This window comes from Plecotus auritus, assembly GCF_963455305.1.
Source record: "Plecotus auritus genome assembly, chromosome: 2".
Classification (NCBI taxonomy): domain Eukaryota; kingdom Metazoa; phylum Chordata; class Mammalia; order Chiroptera; family Vespertilionidae; genus Plecotus; species Plecotus auritus.
The window spans coordinates 156,564,342-156,590,926 of NC_137771.1; the positions used below are offsets into that span (position 1 = coordinate 156,564,342).

General features: G+C 38.8%; 1 protein-coding gene across 1 annotated transcript in view; it reads right to left on the reverse strand.

Moving 5' to 3' along the window:
* Positions 1-24,601, reverse strand: part of GUCA1C (guanylate cyclase activator 1C) — a gene marked incomplete at both ends in the record, with an annotated part of 42,120 nt that extends 17,519 nt beyond the window's left edge. The window contains 5 exon segments of the mRNA XM_080654677.1: positions 1,646-1,759; positions 1,761-1,791; positions 7,800-7,804; positions 24,398-24,511; positions 24,515-24,601. Coding sequence (XP_080510803.1) covers positions 1,646-1,759; positions 1,761-1,791; positions 7,800-7,804; positions 24,398-24,511; positions 24,515-24,601 — 351 coding nt within the window.
* Positions 24,602-26,585: the final 1,984 nt, after the last annotated feature.

A 26,585-nucleotide genomic window follows, 5' to 3' on the forward strand; every position in this document is an offset into this window, starting at 1 on the left:
TAAAATAAAAATTTAGCATCTTAATGCAAATTACCAAATTTCCAAGAATGTTATAGGCATTTATACTTCCTCCGAAATGGTTAAGGGTGCTCTTCTTATAGTGTCCTTGCCAGAAATACAGCTTATTGTTTTTATCTTTATTAATTTAATTAGAGACAAATAGTATCCAATTACTAAATGAATGTCTGCTCTGAGCTTTTATTATTTTAGTTTCTCTACTTTCTTTTTGTTCTCTTCCTAAACACTTTCAGGAAAAACTGAATTAGCTGCCTAATATTTCTCTTTCTTTGACTCATTAAGTTATACATTTTAATTAATGAAAATCTATGTAATTTTCCTGTAAAACTTAGACAAGATCACTTTTATCCTTTAGTTCTTCCTAATTCTTCTGAGACTCTGATGACCCTTTCTCTCCCCGAAAAATGGATAACACAGAGGGAAAATTTTGCCCTCAGTGTCAAAGGCCTGGGGATCCTTTATGCACAGATCCTAGGATAAGAAGCTCTGCTCTGGGTACTGCTTTAGAGGTTTCCCCTAACATCTGTATGCTGTATTAGATAGTCAGTGTTTTTAAAGTTAATTTGAATATAATTATTTAAGAAGATATTTTCAAATTAATATGGGGTTAGGCACTCTCTGTAGAACATTTTAGATTCTTAATTTTGTGTTGCAACCTGTAGTATATATGCAGAATTTCTGAATTTATTGCTTACGGAGTTTGATTACACAGTGCCCCTTAATACATTTTTGTGAATGATCTATGTGAGATTAAAGTAGAAGCAATAATAGTATTATCATATTTTTGAATTCTTTCCATATGTTGATTAGCTCTACATTTACTAAAAGTTTTAAACTTTAACATCTTTGCCCATTTGAGGTATTTAATTAAAATTATAGTTCCAGCCTTCTTTTGCATTTTTACTAATATTTCTGCTATAAATTATGTTTGTAACTCAACTCCTTCATCTATAAATGAGAGAATTTAGACCAGATTATTTCTAAGACATCTGATTCTAACTCTAATTCTGTTATACAGTGTATTACATTCATAATGTTTATTTTACTTTATATATTCATTTAGGTACAGTCTCCCACTTAATCACCTTTTACTTTGAAATCCATATTATCTCATACAATGATAATAACTATTCCCACCCTGTTGGTAAAGGGGGGCTAGATTTATAAAAGGACTTACTGAACTTTAGAGATGGAAAGGATCAGGTATTCCTGAGCTATCTGTCAGAAATACTTTAGTCAGCTCCCAGAAAGATTAGTCCTCAGGTACCTTTATTCTTAGTCCATGTCTCTTGTTATATAAGCCATCTTCTATTTTAGCTGCTCTTTGCAAGACTTTCTGCACCAAAGCAGAGAAAAAAGATAAGTTGTTTTAGAACGTTATGTTTATTTCATTTTTCATCTCAATACTCTGCTAAACTTGTGAACTTCAGAGTGGACTACACACAGAAGAAAATGATTTGCAGTTGTACACTCAGTAACCAATAAGATAGTGAAACTTACATTGTTTCAGCAGTTCCAAATGCATATCCCAAAATAGCCTATCACATAGCCGTCACCAACTCCATAGGGAGGAAAATTGAATTAACTATATAACATTCTGCAAAGGATATTTGACTACTTCACTTACTATAAAGGTGTTCAGCAGTTCCTTTTTGTCAATAGAACCATTTCCATCAGCATCATACAGCTTAAAATACCACTTTAATTTTTGCTCCATTTTCCCTCGTACAACTAGATTTACAAGCAGCAGTAAACCCTAAAAAGTCAATAAATCTATCTTATGGAGAGCGAGGTGGAAAGAGAAACAAATATTTTAAAATAACAATTGTTTTTTATTAGAAAAGTTATCATTTATGAGCAGACCTTTAGTACAATTTAATATAACCCACAAAATTTTAGCATAGACCTTTCTCCTGGTGTTTCATTTAAAAAATAATATATAGGGCCCTGCATGGTGTGGCTCAGTTGATGGAGCATCGTCCCATGCACCGAGGAGTCACCAGTTTGATTCCTGATCAGGGCACATGCCTGGGTTCAAGCTCAATCCCCAGTAGGGGGTGTGCAGGACACAGCGACCAAGTTTCTTTCTCTTATCAATATTTCATTTTCTCTCCCTTTTTCTCTCTAAAAAATAAATTAATTAAAAATAATGATACTATATAGGTATGTGTATAGGAAAAGTGGGTATAAAAAAAGAAATGAGTAACTTTAATATATAGTTAAGTACCTTTTTGGAGAAAATCCTTACTTCTTATACCTAAAAAGAAATGGTTCTTAAATGCCATGACAGAAGGCTGAGCCCTCACCACTGAGCACCTACAGTGGTTATCTTCTCCTTGGCATCTTCAGGTGTTGCTGTTCACTCAGGGAGAAGACCAGGTACTCATTTTTAGTGGAAGAAAAGCATCTCAAGTAGCCAGATTCTGCACTCCTTTTTAAAGACACTGGTTGATTGTTTTGGACTGCTAAATTCCAGGATTCCTTTTAAGGGACTCATTTTTGGTGTCAACCAAAATTTATGAGCTTCTTTATTCTAGTAAGATGTTGTCATATTAGATGACAAAATCTTAATAGAATAAAAAGCCCGACTCTTGGAATGGGTGCTCTCTACACATCTGTGTGTCATTAAGCTTCTGTTTCTCTGTGCTATGGAAAAAAGATGCCGTAAGCTTTAGAACTCGTCACTGTATGTTGTGCAAGTATTTGTGGACATATGTAAAATAAAAGTTATATTATGCTTCTACTTAAAAGAAAAAGATTTTGTCATATTAGTCCATCTTAGAAAAGATTGTTTAAGGGTTGCAAGTTTAGGTAGTTCTATCCTTTTTTAAACTGGTGAAATGTTCTGAGTTGAAAAAGACAAAGTTGTATAATTCATAAGAACCATACACTTCAAACTTTGTTCAGCCAAACATTCAACCATCTTAAGAAAGGTAGTCAGCTCTAGGTGTGTGACTCACTCTGCTATTTTTCCAGATGCCGGTGAAGACATGCTGTCAGCTGCATTTTCATTGGAATATTTGGAATGTCAAGTCTTTTTTTTTTTTTTTTTTTTTAATCTTCATTGTTGAAAGCATTACATATGTCAACTTTTCCCCCCATTGATCTCTTTCAGCCCCCACCCACCCCCCACCCCTGGCCTTCACCACCCTATTGTCTGTGTCCATGGGTTTTGCGTTTATGCAGACAAGTTCATTGGTTACCATTTGCAGCAGCATGGATAGAATGTCATTTTTTACAAAACCGGATGTGACATAAAGTACCCATTTCCCTTGGAAATAAAGAGTGTTAGACTCATTGGTCTGTAAAGTGATATGTGTTTGTCCTGAGTCTAATTCCACCAGATCTCTAAGAAAAGCAACTGAGAAATCAACAATAGGTCTGGATGTGAAGCACAGCCTGTTTGGTTGGGTAATGGTTTTTTTGAAAAAAGGCAACAACATCATCTCTGATATTGGAAGCCAATGTGCTAATCACTATAGCATTATCTTCAAAATGTATTACATTTTAAAATATTCTTCACGCTGTGAATTTTTTACCTCTATAGTAAAAAACATGTAAAAGAGCATAAAATATTTAAAAATCATATCATTGCATTTGGGTGTTAGAGTTTTACATTTTACAATTTAGGCATCTTTACTCCACTGATAACTTTAATACTTCTGATGAGACTAGAGGCCCAGTGCACAAAATTCTTGCATGGGGGTGTGTGTGGGTGTCCCTCAGCCCAGCCTGCACCCTCTCCAATCTCGGACATCCCTCTCACAATCCAGGACTGTTGGCTCCCACCCGCTCGCCTGCCTGCCTGCCTGATTGCCCCTAACTGCTTCTGCCTGCCAGCCTGATCACCCCCTAACCACTCCCCTGTCAGTCTGATTGATGCTTAACTGCTCCCCTGCCAGCCTGATTGCCCCTAACTGCCCTGCCCTGCTGGCCTAGTAACCCCTAAATGTCCTCTCCTGCAGGCCTGGTCACCTCTAACTGCCCTCCCCTGCCGGCCTGGTTGCCCCTAACTGCTCTCTCCTGCTGGTCTGGTTCCCCTCAACTTCCCTCCCCTGCAGGCCTGGTTCCCCCTAAACTGTCCTCCCCTGCAGACCTGGTCGCCCCCAACTGCCCTCCTCTGCCAGCCCGGTCACCCCCAACTGCCCTACCTTGCAGGCCTGGTCCCTCCCAACTCCCTTCCCTGGCTGGCCTAATCGCCCACAACTGCCCTCCCCTGCAGGCCATCTTGTGGTGGCCATCTTGTGTCCACATGGGGGCAGCCATCTTTGACCACATGGGGGTGGCCATCTTGTGTGTTGGAGTGACAGTCAATTTGCATATTACTCTTTTATTGGATAGGATAAGACATGGGCTAACAGATTGGTGTCTGGTTGAATGAGTCTCCTAAAGGAAGTTTGCTCAAGTATATAAAACGTAAAGTGATTTTACCTTTTCTCCATCTGCCTTTCCTATTGCCTGTTACCACCACCTTATTAATCCTTAGCAGAGCTGTGGCTGAGATAAGGAAAACATGTTTTATAGAGCTGAAATTTAAGATGACATCAAGATATTGTATCTCCAGATTTGGCAGGATATGACCATTATTTTTCAGAAACAGAGCTGACAGGTGCAGAGGATGTAACCTGGGTGGACAGTATCCAATTCGGGGCACATTTGCTCCCAAGTCTCCCTACTGTGTCTTTAGAGCTGACCAATCAACACAGCTGTTTCCCAAAGGTCACAGAAGCACCTTCCCTGCAAAGACTGAGTTGGCTAGTTATAAAGTTGATCCTTCAGTGTCCCCATAACAACTTGATATTTTGTGATGGTTTGTTTCATTTTTCAAATCCTGCATCAGTGATCACAGTTTTCAGTGTCACCTGTATAATGAATGGCAACAGGCTAGATTGAGCAATGTTCCTATAGAACAGTTGGTGTTTTTGATGAGACACAGTGGGTGGGTGGCCCTAGCACCTTCCAATTCAGGCTCTGAAAGCTCTGGGCAAACCCTACCAGGGAGATAAGCATAAATATTTTTATTGTATGGTTTTAAAATGGACAACCTGCTTAATCTACAGCCAAAGTTGATTATGGGTACAAAACCTTTCTACTTAGACAAGTGCAGCCTCTTCAAAAGCTCCTGAAAGAAAAATATTTCCTGTTTCCATTTCGGCATTTTGTTATGTAGTCAAACAAATTACTCCTTACAGTCTGCAGCCAACCTTCTTTCCAATTATCTTTCTGTTAAGATTTTGTAGAAATTTGCATTAGGGAGACGATCCCAGTGAATGTGATTTAATAGCTTGTCTCAGTGTTGGAAAGGGGTTTAGGTAAATGCTGTTCTATAAAGCAAAGAAAAAAAAATGATTGTCTTCAGTTAATCTACAGATTTAAAGGATGGGAATGGGGGCTGAGTTACAAAGAAGGTGAGGTGTCCCTGCAAATGTGAATGCAATAGAGAATGCCCCAAAACTTTTCTTAGGGGCAATCCAAAGAAACACTGCTATGTTCATAGTTCTGTAGTTGGGCTACAGGAGTCCCCAGGACACACAAAATTGTCTGGTGATGTCAGAGTGGGGTTCTTAAACTCCCCGTATTAGAATTATGTCGGGACAATGAAATATGCAGATTCCTAGACCCTAACTCCAAACAACAGCATCAAAATTCCTTGGGATGGGGTGTAAGAGTCTGTATTTTTATTTATTTATTTTTATTAAAAAATATATTTTATTGATTTTTTACAGAGAGGAAGGGAGAGGGATAGAGAGCTAGAAACATCGATGAGAGAAAAACATCGATCAGCTGCCTCCTGCACACTCCCCACCAGGTATGTGCCCGCAACCAAGGTACATGCCCTTGACCGGAATCGAACCTGGGACCCCTGAGTCTGCAGGCAGATGCTCTATCCACTGAGCCAAACCGGTCAGGGCAGAGTCTGTATTTTTAAATGCTCCCAAATGAGTCTTAGATATCCCAAGACTTGGAAACCATGGACCTAAGCTGTTTTTCTTATCCACGTCTTTCTTTGTAAGCAATATAATCATCTAGCCATCTCTCCAAGTGGCTATTGTAAGTGTGACTTATTTTTACATGAATTTATGTAACCTTATAAGACTGATAAGAAAAATTAATTCTGACATAGTCATACAAATACAATCCAGCAATCAAAAATTAATTTCAAAATAACAGCCAGTCTTTACTTTCATTTCTGGAACAAACACAAGTTGCACAAAATTTATGCATTTCTTCGCAACACCCCTTCCTCTCCCATCTGCTCTTTCATGTGCTCCCTGCTGCTCAGTCTTCAAAAATCTCCATAGCTCAATGTCTTCGCTGCCAGCCTAGCGTGAGAACATTTCACCCTCTTACTCCACCAATTTTTCTCATTATTCTGCATCACAAAATCCTAGAAAATCAGTTTGGCAATGGCAGGATCCTCTTTAGAGGATGAGGGAAGATTGGCAAATTGGGAACACACAAAGCCATTCCATGAGCTTCAGGAATGAAGAGTTTGGGAGGATGTATACAAAAATAATTTTAATCCAACACATTTATAGATTTATACATCTGAGGATGGAGTGGTTTACAGAAGAGTCAAAATAGGGGTCAAGATATGGAAGCATGATAGTTTCTCAGGCTCCTGGGGGAGTTTGGCTCCATTAATATAAGTCATTTTATAGAAAGGGTTTAAAACAAGAAAAAGAGGGGAAAAAATATATATATATCTGGAGACTTTAAATTTAAGCTTTCTCCTGGTCTCTCAAATGTGTGAAAACTATAAGCATGCTTTTTACATCTATAACTATATATATATATATATATATATATATATATATATATATATATATATATATACTGTAGTGTTTCTATCCAACAGAAAATCCATAGATGAAATATGTGGCCTCCAGGAAATTTTCATGACCTGCCAAAAATCACAGTTATTTTCAAGATATAATAAATTTGAAATGCAGGTAGAAAGTTGAATTATAAAGCTTATATGCATATGAAAATAATTATTTTATTTATTACTAAGAGTTATGATTTATATTTTAAAAAGGGAATGAAGTCCATGTTCCAAGCACTGTACTAGTCACTTTCCATGCATTATCTTTAATTCTAGCAGCAATCTTACAAATAGCCTTATTATTATTATTATTATTATTATTATTTTATAGAGGAGAAAAGTGATTATCAGAAAAGTTAAACTAGTTAAAGTAACAGGACTAGGATGTGGGAGAGTCCAGGATTTAAACCCAGTCAGCCTTACTTTACTCTAAGAGTTTTTTCCTTTGTACCACCCTATAGTGTCCCCAAAACTCATTACAACTGAATTGTCTTTCTGGAAGAGGTGTCCATAGGCATGAAGAAATGGGGCATGCTCGATGCAGCATGTTGCTCTGGATTCCTACGTGTGAACTCTTTTGTCACACAGTTGCATAAAGTAAGGGAACTCTGAGTGTCTGAGATGCTGTCCCTTGGAGCTTGTGCTGCCTTCATGCCTGGTGCTGCCCAAATAAAACCGGCCCGTCTGCTCTAAGCTGCTTGGCATCAGGGAGACTTGTGAGCCCAGAGGGCTCTCGGGGCTACACTTCCAGGCCCTCCCTCATCCTGCCCCATAGCCATCTGGCCCAGCAGGACAAAAGTTGTTCATTCTCCTCTTGCCCTCTCCTGCTGCCTAGTGTCTTTGATGAACATTTCCTCTGTCATCCATATCCTTAGCCCTGTCTCCCAATCCATAGACAACAACCTGTCCCAGGAAATTTACCCAGCTTCCCCTCCAGAACCTGAAGCATACCTACTGGTCCTGCTTTCGTCGATCCTATTCTTAGTCTTCATCCATGCTCTTGGCTAGGAATCTATAGCCTTTCTTTGCTGTGTAGCTAGTTCTTGCTTTGGCTCAGCATTTCCCCCTCTTCAGGGCCTCACGCCTGCTTTACAGCCCTGAGTAATCCTTCCATTCTCCCCACCCTGTAAAGTCCCTGGGTAAAATTTCACTGTAGATGTCATCCAATATATCTAATATGGTCCTGCCATCACTCTCTCTCTCTGCTTGAGTGACCCCAAGAAGCAGAGACATTAGGGTAACTTGTATTCATTTACTTGATTCAAATCATAGAATTAAAGCTCTGGAAAAAGTCCTTCGTTTTGCAGCTGAGAAATGGACTGGACTATGGATAATAACAATTATAGTAATAGTCATGATGACAATGATAACTATTGGTGCTCACATAATACTTGCTATACATATCATACCAGGTATTGTACTTTACACACATGAGCTCGTTTAGCTCTAAGACAGTACACAGTACTGACCAAGAAGCACATCATCCTGGGTCTAGTAACACTAAGACCATAGAATAGAGATAATTGTCATAATAACAACTAGAGATAAACCTCATTTGTTCTAGTGGAGCTTCTTATTCAGGAAAACAAATAATTCAAGAAATCCACCAAACTATAGACCCAGATTAACCCCATTTCCTCCCACAACATTAACTTTCTGCTGCTTTTCACAGCATCACTATCTATGAGAAATGCATGAATTGTCACAGCCCTTAACCTAAAGACATGCAGATGTTTTCTTTTTCCACATGTGACACTTTTCATTGACATTTTACCAGCTGTAGTGGGTCAGTAGCAACATAAGAAGTGAAATGTTTGAAAATGGTTATTCAAATGATCAGAAGGAAGGAAACCCAGAGAGCTGGTGTTAGCACATTACAGGATTGAGCAACACTTATTAGGGATATTTAATTTGTATTTTAGGAACTGCAAGGAAAGCAGGCAATATAAGGCCACCTCTACATGACAAATACCTGTGAATACTTTTTTTTTTTAATATATTTTATTGATACTTTACAGAGAGGAAGGGAGAGGGATAGAGAGCTAGAAACATTGATGAGAGAGAAACATCGATCAGCTGCCTCCTGCACACCTCCTACTGGGGATGTGCCCGCAACCAAGGTACATGCCCTTGACCGGAATCGAACCCGGGACCCTTCAGTCCGCAGGCCGACGCTCTATCCACTGAGCCAAACCGGTTTCGGCTACCTGTGAATACTTTTAAAATATGTTTGTAAATTTTTAAAATTTATAAGGGAAATGTTATGTATGACCTTGCCCATTTTTACCTCCAGGCAATTATATTAATAAGAAACACAGACTCCCTCTCAGCCATGGAATTGCTGGAACGTCCTGAGGGGCCACTCCCCTCTGTAATGTGAGAAACATACGCTGGCTTGGTAAATTGGTTCTCTTATGTGATCTTTATGCAGATCAGACACGGTTGTTCTTGACTGAACCATGACTATACAAAATCAAGGATCCTAGGACACAAGGCTTCTCATAATATTTACTCACCAAGTGCTTGATTATTAATAGGTTTCCTGGGTGTATCAGCAAGCCCTGACCATCTGTCCCTAGGATGCAGCCAGCTCAGTAGGTGTCCGACCCACTGCGAATTAGAAGTCTGTCTCGTGCGATTGGGGATGCAAGACAATTGTCTGAGCTTGATCATTTCTGAATGAGCTAATTACAGCTATGGCAGCCTTTTGCAAGGCATTTCCTCGGGTAGCCAACGTGGGTTTCCTCTTGTAAGTACTTGTCTCCCTAAATTGACATTGCAACAGATACAATAAAATTCAGCCTCACCCTGATTCAGTCAGCCTGTCTCATAATGGTGTTGCATTTCCTAGAAAAGAGCCTGGATCCTTGTTCTTTAATGAATAGAAGAGGTGAGTAGAAAATGTAGAAATGGCAGAATAGATGGTGGAACATATCTACAAGTAACACATCACGTAATACTTGCTTCAAGGCCATGTTCCTTTACCAAGACTACAAATAAAAAAAGTTGAGGAACTGCTTCCGGATTAGTAGTTTTGGATCTAGAATCCCTTTTTTGTATGTATCCATGGTACACAGCCCTTTGGTGGCAGGAATGGCCCTGGAACGCAGTTTTTTGCCACTTTGTGGTCTTTCTAGTGTAGCAGCAGTGCTCATGTCTGGCTGTACATCCCAACCACATTGCAACTTGAAACAAGCAAAACAAAATGAAACCTTGCTTTGATTCAATTGGACTGGGGTGGAGACCCAGCCACTGGTATCCTATATAATAAAAGCCTAATATGCAAATTGACCCAACAGTGGAATGACTGGTTGCTATGACACACGCTGACCACCAGGAGGCAGACGCTCAACACAGGAGCTGCCCCCAGCCCACAGGCCCCAGGCCAGCCAAGACAGGTGCCAGTGGGGGCCCCCTGATTGACCTGCAAGTCGCCACACAGATTGGCCCTGATCACCAGCCAGGCCTAGAGACCCTACTCATGCACGAATTTCATGCACCGGGCCTCTAGTTTTTCATAATAACCCCACATGCTTCTACTATGTAGCCAGAATTAAGAAGCACAATTCCAATAGATTTTGTTAAAATATATGAGTTACAACAGCCAAAGTTTAAATGTATATCAGCAGGCACAACTGATATCTTTAATGGGTAAAATTCTGTGAAAGGCTCAGTCAAATGTTAATAATGGATGATATATGTGAAAATGTTCTGTAAATTATAATGTGCTAAACAATATGAGGTGTTTTATTATCACCAGCAAATGGCTCCTGAGAGCATCTATGTTGGTGGTTGTGAAGTTAATAGCCTTGGTCTTTACCCTTAAGAGACTGCAGTCTAAGAGATGGTCATTTGTTTCCAGTAAATGTGCCCCAAGAATAGCAGCGGTAATTGTGGTCACCTTGTAGGTCAGACAGTCGGACACTGCCTTACAGAATGCAGGGCAGCCAGGAGGTTAATGAATGGCAGCAATTATGACTCAAGTTAAAATCCAGGTGGCCTGCTCTAATTTTTTCCCCCAAGAAACTTCTTTTAATTAAACCTTAAGAAATATCAAAGGATGAAAAACAGAATCAGTGTTAGAGCTCTCAAAGAATAACAAGCTTGTTCATCTGAAGGCAACAAAAGAAGTCAAAAAAGAAAGCACATGAAATTCAATGTCATGAATTCCTTTGTAATGAAAAACAAAAGTAAAAAAAAAAAAAAAAAAAAGAACAAACTGGAAAAAAGTATTCATGACAAATACTGCAGAGGGTTACTACATACATAACATAAAAACCTCACATTAGTTAAGAAAAAAATTCCAATCCATAAACCAGCAAAAGGCAAACATAAATGGGTTTCTTTTCAAATCACATAAATCTTTCACTTGCTCCAGTTTTTAAGGGCTCTCCCACAAAGAGAAGCGAAGGAAGCAGATAACCAAAGGTCACTTGTGAATTTCAAGCAGAGCTGGAACTCCCATGCAGGAGTTGTCCTAGTTAGATTAAGAAGACAGTCAAAACTCTAAAAGTGATTCCCATTTAATTAATTTCATTCTCAGACAGGCAACCATTGCAAGGGGCCAATATTGCCTCAAACAGCACAAATGAATGCCTATGGCACTTGGATCAATTAGAGATGAGAAATGGCGGGAAAGCAACTCCTGCCCCTGCAGGCACTCTTTCATTTGGAAATAGAATTGGAAATTGAAAAAAAGTAGTTAATCTTCACTGTTATGAAAACTGTGGGGGTTGAGGTCAGAGTTATCTGCATTTTACAGATAACATATCATCCCTTTGTGGGCTGTGTTTCCCGTTTTTGCTAAGTTTCCTCCTATGTTATTTCACAGGAGCTCAGTGAAATGCAGGCAGGATAGGTCTTGCCTGATTTTAGAAGTGATAACTTTCACACAAAGAGATTATGAGCCTCGTCCAAGATTACACACAGCAGTAGGGTCAGAGCTGAGGGGCTGGGCTACCATCCCCAAGATGACAAAGAGATTCACCACAGGTCTTATCTAAAAATAGCAAGGATTTCTGATACATTAAAGCTAGGATTTGATTTGTGAAGATATTTACAGGAAAACTAACATGTATTAAATCCCACAGGTTAACGCTTATCCTCACTTTTCTTTCATTCACCATTCCTTCCTTCACTCTTGCTTCCCAGGAGTTGTCTGAGGCTGCTAATTTAAGTAACCCGAAAATTTGCTTTGGCTGTTTTGTTTTATCCTGGTGTTTAGATGTATTCTAGTTCTGACAACTGTTCTTCCACCTTAAACCATCATTCTATATCTGGTTTGATTTCCAAACCCACAGATTCAGAGAAACCATTTTACCTCCCTTGTTTATCTCAGAGTCTTAAGAGGCAAATCTTCAAACAAGTGTTCTGGGTCCATTTCCCCTCCAACCCCAGCTGCATCTCTACTCCTGCCCAACAACCAGGCTTTTCTTACCCTACTTCTGCTCATTAGAAAAGGCCTTGTTCCTGCCCTCCTGCATGCACACATCTGGCAAATGATTATTCCTAGAGCACCTTTGGTCCTATCTAAGGGCTGGCACTGGCACTGTTTGGATAAAATCCAGATGCCTCGGTGTGTCCCTGAGGGCCATACATTTACCTTCTTACCTAATACAGGAGCAAGAACACAAACGAGGAGCCAGAGGGACTGTGGACTGACTTTCTGCTCTAGATTCTTCAAGCCAGTCACCCACTACTGGCATCTCGTGCTCTGAGTGTCTCATGCAGCCCCAACCACAGGCTGGTTACCTGTAGGAACAAAAGATACAGATGAGGTGCCTGGCGTGTGCACCCTTGGCCTTAGTTAAGTTCCCCATACCCTTGTTTCTTCTATCTCATACTTTAATTTGAGCTTTTCTCTTCATTGAAATTCTCAATTCCTTTGTTAAAGGTGAAATACCACCACAAGTTAGAGTATAGCCCTTCGGGTCAGACTGCCAGCATTCCAATCCTGCTGTGTAGTTTTAGACAAGTTAGATAACCTGTCTGTACCTCAGTTTCTTCATCTGTAAAATGGGAATGATAAAAATGGTACCCACTCATATTATTGTTGTGAGAATTCTGAGATAATAAACATAATATCCTTAAAACAGTGACTGATACAGAAATAATAATTCAAATTCTTCACTTTGTTCGAGATCCCCAAATGCCTCAACTTCTCCAGAAAGCCCTTCCTAACTAACTCTACAACTTAGTCTTCATTGCATCTCCTGGGCCCAATAAATGTACCTTGAATAGAGCAGCCATGCTAGTATGTCATATTATACAGCCTTATTTTATTCTTTGGACATTTAATCTTGGTATAATGTTTATCCTCAAGTAATTTTTCAACTCTTTGGGGGCACAGAAAATCATGTCTTCTACCTATTTACTCACCCTCATCCCCCCACACCTCTACAATTTGAGTGTGATTTTTCTACCAATTCCTACCCTGATGGGCTGAAATTAAAGACTTCCCTGGCCCTTCCATCCAGACTGCCTGTCCAGGAAGAGGCTGGGCCACAGGTCACATTACTAGGCAGGGTTTAAAGCATCTTACAGTCCAGGCAGTATTGCTCAGTGGTTGAGCATTGACCCAGGAACCAAGAGGTCCCCAGTTCAACTCCCGGTCAGGGCACATGCCTGGTTGTGGGTTCAATCACCAGTAGGAGGTAGCCGATCAATGTCTCTCTCTTATTGACGTTTTTATCTATCCCTGCCCTTCCTCTCTCTCTAAAAATAAATAAAAACATATTTTAAAAATAAATAAATAAAAGCATCCCTATAATACCCAAGACCCATCTGAAACCTTGCAACTAGAGTTGGGCTTTGGCCTCTCAATCTTTATTTACTGCCTTTTATTTGTTGAGGATGCATTTGTCACCCCTCTATATTATAAACGCCTTTGAGGAAAGGGACCAATTTCTATTCATCTTTGTACCTACTTTCCTTCCACAAGCCTCCAGGTCTTCAATAAATATTTGCAAGTGCAGTGGGATAATAATATGATGTAATCAGGATGTGACTTTGCCCCCTGGAAATCCTCCCACGTTCAGTAAAGACATTTATTGCTTGAGAGATAAGTCATTACAGCAAAAAAGCAGAAATCAAATGTTCATTCTTAGATCTCGAGTTTCAGGAATTTAAGCCTTCCAGGATTCTGAGAATAAAATTGGTGTCATTAACAAAAAATTTCGAAGAATACATAAATTAGAGTCAGTTTCTCTAGTTTCTCCTGGTTATTCCCAAAGTAGATAAAGATTCCATAGACTGGGGAAGTATGGAATAGGGAAGGAAGAGAGTTACAAGACACTGGGCAGTGGGGAGGAGGAGGGAGAGGTTACCACTTTGAAAGGCCAAGAATGGTTGGAGGGCTGGCTGATAGATACGCCAGGTGGGGTTGTCAGATGTAAAGGCAGAAGCACCTATGATTCACTGACTGGGTAGAAACTCGACAAGTTTCCCTGAACCTGACATAGATTTGGAGGAAAGTCTGTAAGGAGTACTGTTGGACAATTCTGAACTAGTCTACAAGGCTTCTGTGTTTAGGAGTATAAAGTAACTGTGAGAAAACTGGACCCAGCAGGCCCAGCTGAGCAAGACAGCAGCCTTCTAAGTGAAGTAGGAGGTGAGACATGATGCTACCTCAGCAAAGGCCTATTATTACCTTGAGGTTTAGATGTGTCCATGGGGTTTATATGCAAACCCTGGAAAATGGAGGGAGACCTCTCCTTGGTAAAATGGGGACTAAAAGTATAAATTAACTACATTATGGAAAACTAAAGTTACATTTCTTCAATGCCTGAGTATGTGAGCTGAAATTCTTACTTGCTACACAAATTAAAAATATTTAATATTGATACAGCCACTGTGGAAAACAGTATGGAGTTTCCTCAAAAAATTAAAAATGGATCTACAATATGACCCAGTGATTCCACTTCTGGGAATATATCTGAAGAAACCCAGGACATTAGTTAGAAGAATATATGCAGCACTATTAAGCCAAGACTCAGAAGCAGCTACAGTTCCATCAGTAGATAAGTGTTTAAAAAAAGCTGTGGTACGTTTATACAATGGATACTACTCAGCTGTAAAAAAAGAAGAAAATCTTACCTTGTTCCACAGCATGGATGGACCTTAACTTATGTTAAGTGAAATAAGCCAGTCAGAGAAAGACAAGTACCATATGATTTTACTTATATGTGGAATCTAATAAAGAAAACAAACAAACAAAATAGAAACAAACTCATAGATACAGAGAACTGTCTGACAGCTGTTAGAGGGGATGGGGTTGGGGGAACTGGGTGAAAAAAGGTGAAGGGATTAAGTAAAACAAATAAACAAAAACCTCTAAGACACAGACAATAGTACGGTGATTACCAGAGGGAAAGGAGGGTGGGGGTAGATAGAAGTGGGTAAGGGGGTATAAATGATGATAAAAAGAGACTAAACTTTGGGTGGTGAATACACAATACAATATACAGATGATAGAATTATAGAATTGAACACATAAAACCTACATAATTTTATTAACCAATGTCACCCCAATAAATTCAATACAATTTTTAATGTATGTATTTTTTTCCAGAGAATATTTGAATTTATTTATTTTTTATTTTTGTTAATCCTCTCCAGAGGATATTTTTCCATTAATTTTTAGAGAGAGTGGAAGGGAGAGAGAGGTACAGAGAGAAAGAAACATCCATGTGAAAGAGACACATCAACTGGTTGCCTCCCACACATCCCCACCAAGGCCAGGGGATCAAGCCTGCAATCAAGGTACATGCCCTAGACCGGAATCAAACCTGGGACCCTTCAGTCTGCAGGCCAACGCTCTAACCACTGAGCAAAACCAGCAAGGGCAATTAAAAAAATAATAAATTTTAAAAATCTTCCTTGAGATAATCACTATATCCTTGGCATAAATATGAGACAAAAATGGAGGGAAGGAGAGAGGAATGGAAAGGAAAAAGTGTGTATAAAAAAGTGAGGATACTAAAGTTGTCACTTCCCCTATTATTTTATTTAGTTACTTTGTAAATATCTGTTCAACATCTACTTTATGCCATAGGTGGCTGGTCTGGGGAAGCCATGTAACCAATCCATGTATCTCTCTCACATCGATGGTTCTCTTCCTGTCCCCTCTGTTCCCTCCCTCTTTCCCTCTCCCTCCCACTCTCTCTAAAAATCAATGGAAAAAGTTTCCTCAGATGAGCATTAACAAAAATAAAATAATAGAGTCCTTATTGTTATATTGAATAATGAAGTCCTTGTAAGTGAAATCGTATAATGTTTGAGTGGTTTATTTTATTATAAAACAATTTTCAAATGCCCATCAGCAGATGAGTGGATTAGAAAACTATGGTACATCTACACAATGGAATACTATGCTGCTATAAAAAAGAAGGAATTCTTACCATTTGTAGCAGCATGGATGGAATTGGAGAACATTATGCTAAGTGAAATAAGCCAGGCAATGAAAGAAAAATACCACATGATCTCACTCATTTATGGAAAATAAAGAACATTATAATCTGATGAATAAAGTGATAGATACAGAGGCAGTAAAGCACCAAACAGACTGTCAAATTACAGCAGGAAGGCTGGGGAGTGTTGGGGAGGAGGGAAATAGATCAACCAAAGGACTTGTATGCATGCATATAAGCACACCAATGGACACAAGACACTGGGGGGGGGGGGTGGGATGAGGGCATGCAACAGGGTTAGGGGAGACTGGGGGAAGGTCAATGGTGAAAAAAAAAGGAGATATATGTACTACTACATGTAATACTTTAAACAATAAAAAATATTAAAAAAATAAATAAAATAAAATAAAAAATTTTCAGAAAAAAAAACAAGACTTCGAAGCAAAATGACAAAATTTTGATGTGTTGAAGATGGATGAGGGGTCAATGGGAGTTAATTATTCTACTTTTGTATATGTGTAAAATTTTTGTAATAAATTTTTAAGTCTCCAGTTTAAATTTTGAGGGTTTTTTTTTTTTTTTGCAGTTAGCCTTGTTGTTGTTTTTTTTCAAATGCACTATTAAATGGGCTCAACAGCAATTAATAATATTGTCTTGAAATTCTCAAACATGGTAGATAATGCATCAATGTCATCTCTTCAGGTCTTCCTCCCTGAATCCCCTTCCTTCTTTTTCATCTAGATTAGCAGCACATTGGGCTTCCTGCATAATATTTTATCTGGACTTTCCTTCTCCATGATCCTGGATGGAACATATTTATTTTCCTATGTTGGATTCACTCTGGCCCTCTTTGTCAATAGACTCCCTCGTTTTACTGAAGCATGTGCTCCAGTAGCTTCCTAAGGGAGGGGCGAGGGAGTGTGAAGTGAAATTTTCAGTCATTGAATGTCTTTATTTTCTCTCACATTTGATTTGGCTTGATACTTTCCCCTCAAAATTTTGGAAGCATTTATCCATTTAGCTGTACTTCAAGTCTCTTATATAGGTCTATAGAAGCTCAAGGTCATTTTACTTTTTTGAGAGAGAAAGGAGAAGAGAGAAGAGGGAGAGAGAGAGAAACCTGCAACCTAGGTATGTGCCCTGACCGGGAATCGAACCTGCCACCTTCTGGTGTAGGAGATGACGCTCCAACCAACTGAGTCACACTGACCACATAAGGCTATTTTGATTTCCATTTATTTCCCTTTTGGAAGATTTTAGGATCTTCTTTTAACCATGTTGTTACAAAACTTTTCAGCATATGCTGTAGGTTGATCTTTTTTTCTGTTGATTGTGCTGGGCCCTTGTATCTGATATAGGTCTAGGAAAATTTTCTAGTTTGTTTTGTTATAATATTACATTTTCTCTGGGTTCTTTTTCTGTGACTCTTATTCATAGGATATTAGACCTCTTAATCCAATTTAAGACATTTACTTGGAGAAATGCTATGTGGAGGAAATAGGAAGAAAGTCAGGGAAGCTTGGGGGAGATGTCAGACCAAAATGTTAACCTGTCCCAGGTGAAGAGAGCAGGAAAAATGTCCTTAAATACTCCTTAAACCTATGGTTGTGGACAAAACCTCCCCGGAATCCTTGAGTCAAAGTCAGATGACAATGGAATCCCCTGTCTTTTAGGAATAGATAGGCCTTATTATTTCTGCTGCACTTGTTCACTGGTGGTAATCTAAACCCAGGCATGGACTTAGTACAAGCGCAGTGATTGGTCTCAAAGTGACTCACTGGGGCCATGGTCAATTAACTGCCTTTCCTCGTGGTCTGAGGTGCCAACATGAGTACGTTTTACAATCATGTGACATTGAACGTGTTCGTCTATGTCCTGTGCCTGGAACTGTGTCAAGCACATTATAATAAGCACTCAGAGAGCATTAACTATTGTTACTGAGTGCCAAAGAGAAGCCTGCTAGGGTGTGGGGTTGGGCAAAGGACCTGTTATAAACTTGATACTCTAAACTTCAGAATCTATTTAGTTTTACTTCATGCACTATTCAAATAAGTTTGGTTAACTTGAGTACAAGACAAACCCAGGTTTAAAAAAGGCAGAGTAAAGCCCTAGCTGGTTTGGCTTGGTGAATAGAGCGTCGGCCTGTAGACTGAAGAGTCCCAGGTTTGATTCCGGTCAAGGGCACATGCCTGAGTTGCGGGCTAGATCCCCAGTAAGGGCTGTGCAGAAGGCAGCTGATCAATGATTCTCTCTCATCATTGATGTTTCTATCTCTCTCTCCCTTCCTCTCTGAAATAAATTTAAAAAATATATAAAATATGTAAAAAATGGCAGAGTAAAAAGAGATTGGGATGTTAAAGCTTTAACAAAAGCAGGTATATTCAGGAATTTTAACATTAGGAAACTAATCCCCAGCAACTTCAATACGCATGGGTGCTTCATGGTATTTTATAAATGTAACAACCAATGTTCATAATAATGAGTGATATCAAGAAAATGTTTTGCCAGCACTTTGAGGAGGAGGAAAGTATGAAATGCATTTTAGAATGATTTCTCCCCAGAACAGTTAAAGCAGCAGAGGAGCTCCACAGAAAGAGTAAATCCTCCAGATTATGGACAGCTGATAGTTTTATTGATCTAATTACATCCATGGCTCTTTTTTTTCCTTTGCATAATTGCATATCATTTTTTACTATCACTTGATAATGAACAATCATTAGCCTTCTCATTTTATGACCTGATTTTATGTTGAGATCCCCACACCTTTCATGGCATTTGTCATCACTGCCCGGTGCTCTTGCTTCCTAAGCAAACATAAAATCTCTACAATAAATTACGAATGCTAGTAGAGCTTCCAAGTTGTTTACATTCCTGAGATGGGCTGGGTCACTGAGAGGATTCTCACTCCTATGGCACATGCCCTAGGCCATCTCTCTGGACATGGTCTGCTTCCCTGACAGCCGGCTTCCTTTTGCCAGCACCGTGTTTCTACTCAGCACTGCCTGTCATGTGTTCCTGCTCGTGCCTAGGAACCACAGACATGCACAGTGCTTTCACAAACAGTGGGCTAACAGCGGTTCGCTGTCCTGGGATATGACATCGACACCTCTGGAGAATAACTACAGAACTTGATGGGAAGTCATCTTCTAACCTCTCAGGAGTACTGTCAGAGCCAAGAAGCTGCTGTCTAGAACAGACTTCCACTGTGAAACCGAGAATGACAGTGTGAGAGAGCAAGCGAGCATGCCCTGAGATAGCCACAGAGGTAGAGACAAAGAGAAACAACACGCAACATGCACATGGTATCCTGCCTTAGTTCCACTGCTATAACAAAATACCATGGACTGGGTAGTTTAACGCAGTTCTTTAGGCTGGGAAATCCAAGATCAAGGCACAGATTCCCTGTCTACTAAGGACCAGCTTCCTGGTTCATTGATAACTGTCATCCCATTGTGTCTTCACATGGGGGAAAGGGTGACAAAACTCTCTCTGGGAGTCACTCTATAAGGGCACTAATCCCATTCATGAAGGCTCTGCCCTCATGACCTGATCACCGCCCAAAGACCCCACCTCCAAGTACATCACATTGGGGTTTAGATTTGAACATATGAATTTGGGGTGGCACATTCACTCTACAGCACGTCCAGAACATATTTCAGAGTTAAGAACACAAGCAGAATCTTTCTCATTTTCCCAATGACCTGTAAGCTCCATAGGGGCCGAGCCCCATTTGCATGCAACTATGCTAAGTACAATTTATGAGGAAAGCACAGTCATGCTACACAGGCAGCGCTTCATTCATGTTTGATAACAAGGAACAAAAGACAACAATGTCCTCAAAGAAATTTGTTTCTGACTTTACTATAAGGATTAAAATAGGCATTAATTTCATGCAGTTCTTGGTTATTTTTTTATTATTTTCAAAATTTTTATTAAAGTATAATACACATTAAAGTGCACATATCACACATGGTATTTAAAGCTTTTAGCATTCTACCCTTCTATGAAAAAAAAATTTGGGTTTTGTATTAAACTCAGTGATTATAATTTTAAATTACTGTCAATGTCTCTCATAGCTTTTAATGGGTTGAATTGATTTTGGAGCCTGCAGAGTTCTTCCTATCTGGATCCTGATCTTTTTTTTTTTTAATTTTAATTTTTTTTTTATTGTTTAAAGTATTACATGTAGTAGTACATATATCTCCTTTTTTTTTCACCATTGACCTTCCCCCAGCCTCCCCTAACCCCTGTCGCATGCCCTCATCTCACCCCCCAAGTGTCTTGCGTCCATTTGTTGTGCTTAAATGCATGCATACAAGTCCTTTGGTTGATCTCTTCCCCTCCCTCCCCAACACTCCCCTGCTTTCCCACTGTAAATTGACAGTCTGTTCAGTGCTTTACTGTCTCTGTATCTATCACTTTATTCATCAGGTTATAATGTTCTTTATTTTCCATAAATGAGTGAGATCATGTGGTGTTTTTCTTTCTTGACTGGCTTATTTCACTTAACATAATGCTCTCCAGGTCCATCCATGTTGCTGCAAATGGTAAGAATTCCTTATTTTTTTATAGCAGTGTAGTATTCCATTGTGTAGATGTACCATAGTTTTCTAATCCATTCATCTGCTGATGGGCATTTAGGCTGTTTCCAAATCTTAACTATGGTGAATTGTGCTGCTATGAATATAGGGGTGCATATATCCTTTCTGATTCGTGTTTCTAGTTTCTTGGGATATATTCCTAGAAGTGGGATTACTGGGTCAAATGGGAGTTCCATTTTTAGTTTTTTGAGGAAACTCCATACTGTTCTCCACAGTGGCTGCACCAGTCTGCATTCCCACTAGCAGTGCACGAGGGTTCCTTTTTATCCGCATCCTCACCAGTACTTGTCGTTTATTGATTTGTTGATGATTGCCATCCTGACAGGTGTGAGATGGTACTGCATTGTCGTTTTGATTTGCATCTATCGGATAATTAGTGATTTTGAGCATGTTTTCATATGTCTCTTGGCTTCCTTCTGTCTTCTTTCGAAAAGATTCTATTTAGGTCTGTTGCCCATTTTTTTTATTGGATCATTTATCTTCCTTTTATTAAGTTGTATAAGTTCCCTGTAGATGTTGGAGATTAAACCTTTATCAGTGATAACATTTGCAAATATGTTCTCCCATACAGTGGGCTTTCTTGTTGTTTTGTTGATCATTTCTTTTGCGGTACAACAGCTTTTTATTTTGATGTAGTCCCATTTGTTTATTTTCTCTTTCCTTTCCATTGCCCTAGGAGTGGTATCAGTGAAGAAATTGCTTTGGCATATGTCTGAGATTTCTCTGCCTCTGGATTCCTCTAGTATTTTTATGGTTTCCTGTCTTATGTTTAAGTCCTTTATCCATTTTGAGTTTATTTTTGTGTATGGTATAAGTTGGTGGTCTAGTTTCATTTTTTTTGCATGTATCTGTCCAATTTTCCCAACACCACTTATTGAAGAGACTGTCTTGACTCTATTGTATGTTCATGCCTCTTTTGTCAAATATTAATTGAGCATAGTGGTTTGGGTCGATACCTGGATTCTCTATTCTATTCCATTGGTCTATATGTCTGTTCTTGTGCCAGTACCAGGCAGTTTTCAGAACAGTGGCTTTGTAATACAGCTTGAAATCTGGTATTGAGATCCCACCTACTTTGTTCTTCTTTCTCAGGATTGCTGTGGCTATTCGGGGTCTTTTTTTATTCCAGATGAATTTTTGGAGAGTTCTTTCTAGGTCTGTGAAATATGCTGTTGGTATTTTAATGAGGAGTGCATTGAATCTATAGATTTTTTGGGTAGTATGAACATTTTGATGATGTTGATTCTATCAATCCATGAACATGGTATGTTCTTCCATCTGTTTATGTCTTCCTCTATCTCTCTTTTCAGTGTCCTGTAGTTTTCCGCGTATAGGTCTTTTACCTCTTTAGTTAAGTTTATTCCTAAGTATCTTAATTTTTTTGGTGCAATAGTAAATGGGATTGCTTTTTTAGTCTCTCTTTCTGTAAATTCGCCATTGGTGTGTAGAAATCCCATTGATTTCTTGGCATTAAATTTGTATCCTGCTACCTTGCTGAATTCATTTATTAAGTCTAATAGTTTTTTGATGGAGTCTTTAGGGTTTTCTATGTACAGTATCATGTCATCTGCAAATAAGGACAGCTTTACTTCTTTTCCAATTTGGATGCCTTTTATTTCTTTTTCTTGTCTAATAGCAATGGCTAATTCTTCCAGTACTATGTCGAATAGGAGTGGCATCCCTGTCTTGTTCCTGTTTGTAGGGGAAATGGTTTTAGTTTTTGCCCATTGAGTATGATGTTAGCTGTGGGTTTATCATATATGGCTTTTATTATGTTTAGGTATGATCCTTCTATTCCCACTTTGTTGAGAGTTTTTATCAAGAAAGTGTGTTGGATTTTGTCAAATGCTTTTTCTGCATCAATTGATATAACTATGTGATTTTTATCTTTCAATTTGTTTATGTGATGTATCACGTTTATTGATTTGCGGATATTGTACCATCCTTGCATTCCTGGGATAAATCCTACTTGGTCATGGTGTATGATCTTTCTGATGTACTGCTGGATCCGATTTGCTAGAATTTTGTTGAGGATTTTGGCATCTATGTTCATGAGGGATATTGGCCTGTAATTCTCTTTCATTGTGTTGTCTATCTGGTTTTGGTAATAGGGTGATGCTGGCTTCATAGAAGGAGCTTGGAAGTGTTCCTTCCTCTTGAATTTTTTGGAATAGTCTGAGGAGGATAAGTTTTAGTTCTTCCTTGAACATTCGGTAAAACTCTCCTGTGAAGCCGTCTGGCCCTGGGCTTTTGTTTGCTGGAAGCTTTTTGATGACTGCTTCAATCTCTTCCATAGTTATTGGCCTATTGAGATGTTTAGATTCTTCCTGATTGAGGTTTGGAAGGTTGTATTTTTCTAGGAATATGTCCATTTCCTCCAGGTTGTCCAATTTGTTGGAATAGAGTTGTTCATTGTATTTTTTAACAATCCTTTGTATTTCTGTGGGGTCTGTTGTTATTTCTCCTCTCTCATTTCTGATTTTGTTTATTTGAGTCCTCTCTCTTTGCTTCTTGGTTAGCCTCGCTCAGTTCTTGGTTATTAACTCCAGTTCTTTGTTATTAACCCCTTTGGTCATCTGCTTTTTGGCTTTGGAAAAAGGCTGTGCTGGATTCCACACATCTGAACAGTCAGGTAATCATTTTAATTGTAGTAAGTTCATAAGGCATTCTTTCTCTTCTATTGTCATGTCCGGCCTTCCAATCTCATCTGTTTTTCTATGAGTAGTATTCCCCCTTCCCTTTTATTCTAGATGGCATCAATACATTTTGAAATTTACTGATCTACAAGTAAAATAACTGAAATTCACAAGGAAAAACAGGCAGCAACATCTTTAGCCTGGTATTTCAGATTACTTTTTTGATCTTATTTTTACTATTTCATATTTTCTTTTCTCATCTTAATATTTTTCCAAGACATGAAATGAAATGTGCTGGGACTCTTCAGGAATGAGTAAATTTAGGGCAATAGCTGAGTGACTATCTTTAGAAACTAAAATTTATCTGAATTTAAAACTATAAATTGTTTTGTTTTTCCCCAAAGACTAAATTAGTCAGATATGAGGGAAAGAAAAGTATTATGAAGCATTTCCACTTTTGAGTTGGGCAAGAACAACACATTGGCTAATTTGTATTGATTTTATCTTCCAATTTAGATGCAATCACACCTTAGAAAGCAGATTTCTATAATTTGCATTTCTATAAAATGTCTCCATTGCATTAAACACTTTGAAAATAGTCTTTGTAAATCAATCTGCACTTATTAGATTTGTTTAAACGATAGCATTAGCATTCCATGCGGAGATTTAATTTTGGTTTTAAAATAACTCCCTACATGCAGAACATTTCCAAGGGTGGAGTGGCTAGTTCCCAATTATTTTCACACCGTCAGTGCTAAACGCATTTAATAACTCACTTACCCACAAGCTACGGGGTCTCTGAAGACCTCCCCAATTCAGAGGGAAGCACATGTTTTACCTCATGCTACTTTATATTTTAAAAAAGGCAAGATGCAGAACCATAGCCAAATGCAAAGTAAAAGTTCTTACCTTGTTCATATCAAAGGTATTATAGACTTGATCAACATGTTGATTGGCCTTTTGATTCAGACCTTGCAGACCCAAGAGTGTCTTAAGTTCATGCAGAGTTTGCAGGCCAGAGGGCTATTCTATCATAAATTTTCTGTACCACACATAGGTCTCCTTGGCAGGAATTGCTGTCAGGCTATCAGCTATAGATGCACTATTTCCCATCGTGACTCAGTTTGCAGCTTTTCCTCAGGTTGTTTCCAGGGAGGGTCTGTCTGTATTTAGTCCCTCACTCTTCAATAGAACTTGTGGCTAACATATGCCCTTGGAAAGCTTCTCTAAACCTCTTACAGCTAAGGCTAAATAAGAATAGAAAGCCATTGCGATGAACTCATCTGTACAGTTTTAAGACTAGGTCTTTTACTGCTAACTGATGGGATTGTGCTAACTTGCTATTCAGAGATACAGCTCTCTGTGTAGGGCAGAGGCAGTAAGTTAGAGAGGGTAACTCTTGCCATATTGTTAGCCATAAATTCTGCCTACATTATAGTGACACAGTGGGGCTAATGAAAGAACTTTGAGCTGCCATCAGGAAGTCTGGGTTCAAAGCTTTGTTTGCCACATAGTAACTACATCAAAACATTACTTTATGTTCTCCAGTCTCAGTTTCTCTATCTGTAAAAGAGTAATAAGACTATTTGCCTTTTCACATCTAATTATTGTGAAGATAAATTTAGGTGAAAAACATTTTTTTAAAAATATATTTTATTGATTTTTTACAGAGAGGAAGGGAGAGGGACAGAGAGTTAGAAACATCGATCAGCTGTCTCCTGCACACCCCCCACTGGGGATGTGCCCGCAACCAAGGTACACGACCTTGACCGGAATTGAACCTGGGACCCTTCAGTCCGCAGGCCGACACTCTATCCACTGAGTCAAACCGGTTAGGGCTGAAAAACATTTTTTAAAACCATGTGGGAAACTATACATTATGAGTATTGCTAAATGAAAAGAATGTCTATGTATAGGAGAGGGAAATGGGTAAGAGGTAACAATATTAGTAGTAAAAATAAAGTTGTAGATGTAGTAGGCAGAAAAGTGTGGTTTACAGACAAAAAAACATATTCACTGTATTTCCTGACATTGTTTTTGCCTTTTTTCCCCTTTTTTAGCTGTTCTGTCTTTCTTCTCTCCAGTCTGCATCTGCCCGTGCTCTCTGCCTGCTAGTTTTATCCCACGCTGGTTCCCAAGCTGAGTGAATTGGCCTATGAACTGCATCTATGCTCAGAAATGAATTGCCATGTGGTCCTCAAGCCATCTAGAACCAGCCATAATGAGGAGTAAGAGAATTACCTTATTTCCACATAGGGGGTCCTCTGGTTCCAAGCATGCTGCTCCTCTCCTAACCTTACTCCATCCCCCTTACCCCCAATTCCTATTATTGACTCAGTTCATAAGTTGGTCTCTGCCTTAGTCCCTATTCCTTAATCCTGATTACCTGTTTAAAACCCCAGATTCCTCAAGAACAGGAGCCATTGGGGCCTTAAATGAACTGTCTTGATAGGAAGTGGTAATGGTTAAGGTGAATATGATTAATTTTGTTTCAAAATATCATTACAGATTTTCAATAGAAAATTTTAATTTCATAGTTATGTAACAAGTGCTCAATAAGATCATAGAAATTTGGAACTCATTCATTTGGTAGTATTATTTAAAATGATTAGAGTAGATGAGATAATAAGGACTCAGCCCTGGGCATTATTCATTTATGAAACATGAAGAATATCCTGTTAGAATCTTCAAAATCTACTCTCAGGAAAGTCTCTCTTCAGACTCTTTCTAAATGTCTGCCAGAAAGGTGTTCAAAGGCACTGACTTCTTATCACCATTAGCATTTATTAATCACTAATTTTTAAATTAAAGGAAGAATGGATACTGATGATGGCAGAGAAAGGTAATGAAAGTTTTCAAGGGACCAAGAAAATCCCTCAAGGAAGAAAAAGTCTGGTCAAGGATACAAGAACATGGGATTCAGAAATCATACTTTTAAAAAATCTACATAATTATTACTTGTTGATAAAGGAAATAAACTATTACAAGTTATATGACAATTCTTATATTGGATGCAATATTGATATCTAAGTAAACGTCAGGAGTCTTGCTATATACAACATTAACCAGTTATGAGATAATGGGAGAAAAATAATGG